Here is a 10,206-nt window from a genome sequence, read left to right on the forward strand (position 1 = left end):
ATTGGTTTCAAAGCAAAGATATATAGTTACTCCTGTTTAGTCTTTAGTTGTGGCTCACTGTACTGACAATTAAGTAGGCTGGGAAGGATCACGAGACAGACAGAATTATATGGATGTAAATTAAGAGGGACTGTGATGGAGTACTGTTTGCATCATAAGTACTGTTAGTTGTCCGATCAGGACAATACCAAGTGTAAAATATGATCGAGACAATTTTGGTGTGCTCCTGATCATCCTCTCCTCGTTGCATTGCAGGCGGAAACAGTTCTCAGACTCCTGGAGCGTTGTGTGTGCACAGAGATCCAGTGAGAGAGAGAGAGAGCGACGCCCTACGACAGGGCAGAGGAGGAGGAGGACGACGACCACAATAATTTTTTGCATGGGCAATATGGAGATCTGCTTTTGCGTTGCGTGGATTGGACGGCTGCGTGCGCACATCACATCTGCTTCGCTTTCCAAAAAGCAAGAGGAAAACGCTGCCCCAACCAACATCTCTCCACGGACGCCGATATATATATACACACCTACAGACGTTTAGAAAATTTAACATAAAAGGCTATCATCACTCGTTTTTCGAATGAGAGCAAGATCTTATCCATATGAGTTCTAGCCATCAGAGCATATTAAATATGTTTTACTAAGATTTCATCCGTTGTATTGGCGAAATCTTCGTTGTTGCGGCGTCGAACGGATTCACTAAAAGGTGTCCCCGACTGTTCGGATAAGATCTTTTAGTATAAAATATAGAGCGTCACCTGATTGACGTCAGTACTGTTATTTTCACTCAGCTGAGCTAAGAGAGGAGAGGAGGAGAGGGGAGGGAGGAGAAATTTTACGGCGAAGCTCTGCCAAAGGTAAAATGTATGTTTTTCGTTTCTCTCTTTTTTTAAATCTGGTACAATAGCCACTAGTACTCGTTTTTGATATAAGTTATAGATTAGATCTAGAATTTTTTTAAACCCGGTAGAATAGCTACTAGACATATATTAGAATGTAGATCTAGGTTTAGAATTAAGGTTAGATATAATTTAACAACTAGATCTTGCTTGTACGTATATTTTAGTAATTAGATGTAGTATATAGACATATATTAGATATTATATGTATGATTTAGATATAATGCAAGCATAACTGAGGTGGTAGATGCAGGATTTAAAGATATTTGATGTAGCGACTCAGATATTTTTTGTTATAGTATAGACTACATGTTAGGTCATGTTAGTAATGAATTTTGTATTATTATAGATGCAGCTTTACACAATTATTTATGTTATATCCCAATAATGTATTCACTAGTGGCTTGCCTAACTCTATGCGATTCAGGAACTCTATGTTGCTGAAAATTATTACCTCTCATACTTTAACAGTTGAAGTTTAATCGGTTATATTGTCGTGCATCAAAGGCGTCTTGTTCTTGTCTCAAAATTTTATCATCTACGACGGACTCCTCTTGCTCATGGTCTGCGCTACGAGGATCCACACACCCATGGTTTGGTGGTTGATTAACCACTCAATCAAAGCGTGTATTGAGGATGGCGATACTATGATTAAGTTGTTGCAATGTAGTGTTTGTCTCTGCAAGCTTCTTATCGAAATCGTTAATAATAGTTTGCCGATGATCATTCAACACCATTGTGAGTTCTTCCCTCAAAACGCACTCATGTGCATCTGATGCTTCTTCTGTCATGGTTAGTCGAAGATAGAAAACAACGAAAGATAAATTATCTCTATCAACTACTAGGTAGTGGAGTTGGAGTCACACACTCTCAAGCATCTTACCACGCTCTTGCAAGTGTTCTTACCAATCACCGCAGTTGGCACAACCGGTAGCTGGTTTGTGATACCATATCGGGTGCGAATGAGGTAGTTGCAAGGGGAGAAACCATTCTGATCGAGAGAATGTGTAATTTGGGCAGGCAATATTTAGTAGTAAGGAATAGCAATAATTGAAATGAGATTAGCAAAGCTGAATAAAAATTCACAGTACTCGTCACAGTTGCTGGCCTAATCATGTTCCTAGAACTAGCTCAAGCAAGCTAAAAACTATAATAGACATGAGCACAATAGAACAAAATTCGCAATACAAACTGATTCTCTTTTTTTAATTCTCTATCTCTTTTGCACTCTTTGCTTCTTCTTCTTCTTTTGGCACTTTTTGCTTCTTGCTTGCCTTTCTTTTTTTTTCTTTTTTTTGGCGAATGTGACACAAACTCAAAAACTCTTCTACTACCTTGTCGGGGGTAAAATCCCTGACAATGATTTCGGGGTGTATCGGACGACGGGTGCGTGATCTTTGTTCGGGGAGTGCCTAGTGAATTTGTTTGTGTATGTGCAACTCAAGAACACCGAGAATTATCCAAGTTCAGACCCCCTTTAGGGTAATAGCCTTACATCCTGTGCATTTTTTTCTTATGGTCTCGGTTGGTTACAAAATGGTGTTCTTCCTCAGCCTCATTGGCCTCCTTTATAAGTCTGATACTCCTCCCTTTATATATCAGAGGGAGAGAGGATTTACATGTGAGTTAAGACATAGACCCAGACCTAGCTAAAGCTTTCCACTTAGGCCCATCATTACTAAGAGCAGACGTATCCCACTTGCTCTATGTCACTATAGAGCCTGTCCCATCGCTCCACTGCCTGCGTCATCCTGGTCGCCTGGACTGCTCTGTCCCGTCCCCACGCGCCGCCTACGCACCTGCAAAAACCTCCTGACATGCCTGTGAGGTCGTCCCGTAGCATTTAATGCTACAGGATGGGACATGGCAACTCTGCTTCGACCACGTCTTGGTCAACCAGAAAGAGGACCCGGGGAAGGAAAATACTCGAGTGAAAAAATATTTACTTTGATTAGACTGTTTAGACACATACTGCCCCACGACCAGAGGAGACTGGTCGCGGGGTTTGCTCCTGCGACTTGGTGACTGGTCGCAGAGCTTAGCCAGAGAGCCTGGTTGCATGGTCGCTGGCTGGTCGCGCGATCGTTGACTAGTTGCGCGGGGTGACCACGGTACTGGACAAACGTGCCATACAACACCTACTGATATTTTACCGATGTGGGTCCACCTGCGAGGTGACTCCGCTATTCTTTACACCAACATACCTTTTCTAAGACCAGTGAGGTACGTGGGTCACGAACTTTTTCTGGAGAGCAGGTGTATAAAGGTAAAAAAGATACTTTCTCTCTGAACTTTGGCTACGTCTGTTTGGGCTATCGAGTGATACTCGAACTTTGTCAGACAATGCTCGATATAGTGAGTACATAGGGTGTCTGAGAGCAGCCAAAAATAGATAGACTCTGACTAGGTTTTGGAGGAAAAAAAAGAGTGGATAGTTGAATTCGACTAGGTTGTCGAACCTGAAAGGATGGTCTAATCTAATTAGGTGATCGAATCCAAGGAGATGGTCAAAACAACTAGTGATTGAACCCGAGTAGAAGGTCAAAATGACTAGTGATTGAACCCGAGTAAATGGTCAAAACAACTAGTGGTCGAACCCAAGTAGATGATCGACCCGACTAGTGATCGAGCTCGAGTAGATGGTTGAGGCGACTAATAGTCGAACCCAATTAGATGGTCGACTCGACTAGAGACACAATCTCGGCTATTGCAGACAAGAGCAGTCCGAGACACATGATGACTGAACAACAAGACTCGACACTAGAAACTAAATCACGATAACTCGACCAACAACAAAAACACCGATGATGGACTCAAACTCAACAACGTGAATACTGAAAACAAAATTGCGAAGGTACAAAGTGGTTTGGACAGCGGAAAAACTAAGATCTAAATATTTTTGTGGGGTAATTTTCTGGACTCTAGGTAATGGAAAACAACGAAACAAAGGGGATGACTAATATTACCTAACGGGCAACTGAGGCTCTGATACCACTTGATGTGCGTTTGTTCGATCTTCTGAAGGTAATATGATAAGTCGATTGGTGGAGTTTCGACGTTGATGATCCAAAGGCTCTGACCAAGATAGATCGAGAACCCTTGCAACTACTACACCACTACTCCGTGGTTATCAACCGTGCCAAGACACGGTTGATCTCGCCAAAAAGGCTTTTCCTGCAAGCGAATCGAGAACACAAGTAAGAATAGGTAGATGCAATCTGAATATTGCTAATTACCAATGAAGTGCTCGAGTTGGGGTTCCACAAACCGAACAAGTGGCGAAATTATATAAAACAGAATAATCTAAGCAAAATCCGAGCCTAAACTACGATGGCTACTGTGTATATATATAAGGTGACGTGATGAGGTCGACCTAGGGTTGTGTAGCCATGGAAAGATACGTACATAACCTGGACTCCGACCCCGACACGATTACAATGCCCAACTAGGTCTAAAATGGTGGTGCAACACTTATTTCTTTAACTCTGACTAAATTATAAGGAATATTTGATCGAGCTCATATCCATTGGAAATGGCTCGCCGTAAGCTTTTCAGAATGTCTAAGATTGTCTAAAATAGACTTCGTATGAGAGAGTTATGCCTGTTTTACTGATGTATTATCCTGCGACTCGACCACGACTACGACCACGACTAGAGCTCAGCTTCGAGTCTGAGTAGACTTGGCATTCGAGGAATGATGTTCGGGTAAAGTTAGTGTACTTCTCCCATGTTCCTAAGCAATAAAACATTACAAGAATTTAGTAGGAGTCCATCCAAGAAAGCATGAACAGCGAGAAACGAGTTCACTGGTGCTCTAATTGTCGTGCACGTGCTCTTGTAATTGAATCTTATATGATTTGAGGATTATTGACGGTATTAATCGTATCTGAAGGAGCCATAAGCTCATCACAAGCACTAAAAAGGCACTTTTTTTTATCAACCTATTTACATATGATAGGAATTCACGTCGATATGTAATACCTGCATGTTTATGAGAATATATTTCCCATATCGTGGGCAAGATGATTTGAAACAAATAGTTATAAAAATAAATATATTTCTATGAACTTATTTATTTGTACTCAAATTTGACTCATAGTTGTATTTGTTATCTAAGTTACAAGCTCTATTTAGAAGTGGTTTTGTTATTTTTTATGTGGCAATCCACTTTGCAATGAGATGATAACTAAAAGCTATAACTTCCCTTTTTTATGTGAATTTTGAAACTATCTCATTCTATACTTGATTAAAAAAATATATATTATCTTTTAATTATTTTAGTTGTTTTATTTATATTACTAAATATCGTCGTAGCGTTGGCACGAATATTTTACTAAGTAAAGGAAAACGAAATTATTTCGAGTGGGTGACAAGGAAAGCAAACGTGTTGCACCGTGAGAAACGCAGCATAACGCGGTTTTGACAGAAATTCTTGCTTAGGATTCCGCAGCTCGAAAATAGTCTTCCGCAAAAAAGAAGACCGGAATTAAAAACGGAAGAGAGAGAGAAAGAGAGAGAGTGTTGAGGGAATACAGAGTGAAATTGCTCCAGATATTCTCAATTCGTTTCATTTCATTCTCCTGTTCTGATCTGCTCTGCTCCTCTGCCCCAAAGGCGGTGGAAAACTGACTTCACTGCGAAGGAATCCACCGCCTCCCGAAGCGGATCAATCGGCGGCCGGAGATGTGGGTGGAGATACTGTGCGGCCTGGTGGCCTACAAGCTCATCCGCTGTGTCTTCTTCGCCGACGACACCGACCCTTCCTACCTCGCAGACCTCGACTCCTCCCACTCCGACCTCTGCTTCGCCGTCGCCGCCAGGTTCCCATTCCCCGCCTCTTTCTTTTCCTTTTGCCCCCCTCCCTCACTCTCTCTACAGATATCTCCTCTCCCGATTAGATTAAGACTCGTCGGTTCCATTCCAGGCTCGAGAAGCTCTACTCCGGCCGATGCTTCGTCGGCCTCCGCATCCCCGACCCCGACGCCGGCGCACGCCAACACATCGACGTCGTCCTCGTTACCAAGAGGTCAAGCCTGCCCTCATATTCTATTCCTCTGGTCTGTCTCTGTGTGTGCCTGCCTACTGTATCTGCCCTCTAGTTTTTCTAGAGGTTAACAGGACCTCTGCTATTGCATTATGCAAGGTAGCATCTAGCAAATATATGTACCGCTACAGATACAAGACACTGTCTTCGGAATTCAGATTACAGAGCTAATGTGAGTAAGAAAGCTAGCACCAAAAATTGTAGCCTAGCTGATCTATTAGCCTTCATCTTCCGGAAAAATTGTAGCTTGGTTGAAATATCAGTCTCTCTCTCTCTCTCTCTCTCTCTCTCTCTCTCTCTCTCTGATATGGCTAGGGAGTTGGATTAGGAAGGCAAAGATAGATGGAGCCTGCTCTCCCTCCGAAGAGGCTCCGAGCAGCCAATTAAGGGGAATTGGGTTTAATCCTTGCTTACTTGAATTAATGATATGCCTGGCATTTTTATAGCTGGCTGCTTAACACAAAATGCTAACATCCTTTAATAAACCAATCTTATCTAAGCAATCCGACTAACCAACTGACTAAGCTTGCTAATGAAGAAACTAACAAACCTAATGAGAATAAGTGCTGCATATCTCTAAGGCATGGATGTTGAACTATCGGTAGCTGGGCTGCCAGCGTTGGCCCTGGGCCCTTTCCTGCGCCAGTAGCTCTTGACGATGAAAGCGTCCACAACACTATCTCAGTGTTTAAGGTCTTTTTACATCTAATAGAAAAATGTTTGGATGTGTCGTTCATTTTCATTGACACTTACTACAACTAGATTCATAGGTAGGCCTTCTGCGATAGCTTGCATTACCCCTCCCTGTGCTTGCAGATAAATGGCTCGTTTCACCACTCGGTCTGTGACATATCTTCAACACTGTTACTGTGGTCTAAATTCCGTCTGAATTTTACCCAATTTCACTTTAACTGGCCGAGGTGTCATCATCACTAACTAGTAATCTATGTACTCAACCATCCTTGCACAATCTATCCATATGACAGTTAACTAATTTGATTTTGTACTATCCCTTTGTCCAAATTGGAAAGCAAGGTTCTGATCTTCTTTACTGAACAGGGAGGTAATGGTGGTGGCGATCAAGAACTTTTCTGGTTTTGTTGAGGTTGACAAGGACGGGAACTGGTCTTGTCCAAGTGACAAGAAGCGCAAGCAAGAGATATTTCCGAACCCGGTATGTGATTTGAACTCTCCTTTTTATGCAAAGTGTTTCACAAATCACAATTTCATGGCATTGCAGAGTGTTGTTTGAATCACTTGTTACTTGTTACTGAACTTGGTGCAGTTGAGCTATGATGTAGACATAACATGGTGTTGCAATAAAACACCAGATATGTTGTTGTAAATACTCTTGACAGTAAATTTTGTGCGCAGCAGTTTCCTGCTATTATTTTCTTCCAAATCATAGAATGATTTGCATGCCTAAGTGACATTCCAAGTTGGTTAAGTCAATCACTCATGATCAATAGGGTCTTTCAGTTTCCATTTCCTGTTTGATGCCTGCATTTTACTGGTTTGGAAGAGTCATACTGATTTGAGTTGTATTCCTGTGCATTGATTTGTTGCATTTGTTCTTTAGGTACTAGAAGTCAACAGACTAGCTGCCAATCTTCAATCTTACTTGGAGCAAAGGGGAGCAAAACTGCCTGATGGGCATATAATCAGAAGAGTTGTTCTGCCAAATCCCAACTTCAGGTTACTTCTCTTGATGAGACTATGTTTTGTTTGCTTTGCTTCTGTTGATGCTTCTTTAATTTTCCATTATTCTTGTCAGCCTCTATCTGTTTTGTAGTTTTAACTATTTACTTGTTCTTCATCAGGCCTTCATATAGTATAACTCTTCAACCAGAGGTTATCTTGTATGACCAATGGAAGGATCTTAAGACAGACTCAAAAAGTGGACTATCAACATGGATTAAAGGTGCATTTACTGGAAGCAAAACTGACATGCAAGATTCGGTACTCCAGAATCTACATTTTATTCTCAGCACATCGCCTATGTGGGACAGGTAACATACTCTGTTTCTTGTTGTCCTCTTAAGGGTTTAAGCAATGTTTCCTTTGGTCTATTATGTCAATGTTTCTATGGGAAAGAAAAAGAACGATTAGAATATTAAATAATTGCGTGGGAAAAAGATAACACACCCTGGAGAAATTGTAGTCTAGTATCAGCCTCAAGTTTCTTGTTTCTTATTTTAGGTCTATCGAAAAGTTTTTTATTTTAAGTTTTTAAGGTGATTGAGGTAGCTGATAATAGCTATGTACTATGTTGCAGTTTAGTGCAAAAAATGTGGAAGTTTAGGTTGATCCTTCCTTTCGTATTTGCTTTTTTCCTTTCGTAGGTTGGAACTCAAAGGCGACAAAAATGTTCTTGGTGAATTCATCGAGTTCAAAGGCAGACATGAGGATATTCAACTTCTCAAAAATCTGAAGCGGTCAAAAGTCAGTAGATTCATCATCCAGAAGTCAACTCTTTTTGGTGGTTTTGGTAAGTCGTATGCACCATTTGTTATTTCTATTCTTTTTGGTGGTCACTATGATCAGCTAAACTTTCTAATGTGATCCGTTATTCAAGATTTCAAGGTGAGAGCTTATGGGTGTCTATCACTGTAGGCTAGCAAAGCAATGCGTTTGTTGCATAGAGTTTTTGCAGCTATGTTGTGCAAGGGACTAGAGAGGGTAAAATAAGGGGATATTTCAAAGTACAGATGCATAGAATGCTTATAAAAATGCCATGTGTTCATGATCATCTTGGTAAAATGAAAGGAAATTTATAAGATTCGGTGATGCCCAATTGAGTATTAGGTGAAAGTCTTGTGATAGTTTCGTACTATATGAGAGATCTCTGTGACTCTGCCTAAATGCTGTAATTGATGTTCATAACTTGCATCTGATTGTTTTGGTGTGTTCTTTGTGCAAATGCAGGTAGGTCACGAGTTCAAATATTGTATTCACCTAGAGATTATCGAGTTGAGGGAACTTCATCTTCAGAATGGGAAGAGATTTCTGTGAAGCAATATACAGAGATTATTTTTCAGCCATTGCACTCCAAAAAAGTTCGGAAATTCAAGCTTTCAAGTGTTGTTTCTGTGACACTGAGTGCTTAGCAAGTAGAAATCTTGCGCATAGCATTTAGGCTGCCACTTTTCTCTTGTACTATACACTATATGTCTGTGTACGTCAGTGAGATTGTGCTTCCCTCTTTTCTCTGTGTCTATAGATCCGCCTGTATTTCTGTGTGATGATGCGGAGGAAAGTGACTTGTAGCAATAGATAACTGAATATGTTTTGTATTGTTGCGATTCAGTTGAATGTGTATTCTGGAATGGGAACCTAAATCCCCGAGCAGTATTGCTGGTAAGGGTTTGTCGATCCAGGCCCAGTTTCTCTCGTACTTCCTTTGTCTTGGACTAACATTTGATTGGTCTGCTCTGTATCACCTCTTTGATGTGCAAAATTGATCTTGAACGTTTCGTTTCTTCGGTACTCAATGCTTGTTGAGTCTTGAAAGCTCTACGCAAATGCTGTTAGCATGAGTATGCATGCAATGATGCTGTGCATCAAGAATGGCTACAGTGTATGTGGCACTAAAGGTGACGATAATGCTATATTGCTATTATTGTTGTTGACAACAAGATTTGATATCTACAGTGGTTATTGCAGCTATTAGTAATTCGGATCAAATAAACAATATCTTCGATCAGATAAATAGTGCCTCGACTAGTGAACAGTAGATGTGACCACGAATAGGTGATATGGACACATGTTCGGATAAAAAACGTAGTTTGAATCGAAGAAGGTATAACTACAATAAAGGATATTTAGATAGATATATGAGAATTTACGTTATTGAATAGGAAAGATACGTGAGAAACCAAGTTGTAATGTGCATTGGTTTTCTTGTGATGAGTGATTGATATTATCATTTATTTGGTTTGATGATCTTCAGTTTTACATGAGCTTTGATGTGATTTGAATTGTTTTGAGATTTTATTTAAGCATAATGATTATGTACTAATTGAAATTAGAGTTGAAGATATGTGTTTGCTTGTCTTATGGTGTGCAGGTGATGAATGCAACTTGGCGGTCAACGGCGGGATGATCAGGGCCGAGTGGAGTGCTTGGTGCCAGACGATCAAGGAGGCTGGACGGAGTCAAGGGTGATCCTAGCTGAACACGTGTGAAGGTCAAGTAAAGCATTGAAGGCGGATGGAGACGGCATGTTGATAAAGTCAAGCGAAGAGGATGCCGGTGCAAGTGACAAGA

At 40.8% G+C, this 10,206-nt stretch overlaps 1 protein-coding gene across 1 annotated transcript; it reads left to right on the forward strand.

The window, feature by feature from the left end:
- Positions 1-5,329: 5,329 nt before the first annotated feature.
- On the forward strand, positions 5,330-9,383 carry LOC133907631 (uncharacterized). Its single transcript, XM_062349701.1, has 7 exons — positions 5,330-5,716; positions 5,821-5,922; positions 7,000-7,114; positions 7,520-7,635; positions 7,761-7,949; positions 8,283-8,428; positions 8,866-9,383. The coding sequence occupies exons 1-7, from the start codon at positions 5,580-5,582 to the stop codon at positions 9,045-9,047; spliced, it is 987 nt and encodes a 328-aa protein (XP_062205685.1). The 5' UTR covers positions 5,330-5,579; the 3' UTR covers positions 9,048-9,383.
- Positions 9,384-10,206: the final 823 nt, after the last annotated feature.

This window comes from Phragmites australis, chromosome 24, assembly GCF_958298935.1.
Source record: "Phragmites australis chromosome 24, lpPhrAust1.1, whole genome shotgun sequence".
Taxonomy (NCBI): domain Eukaryota; kingdom Viridiplantae; phylum Streptophyta; class Magnoliopsida; order Poales; family Poaceae; genus Phragmites; species Phragmites australis.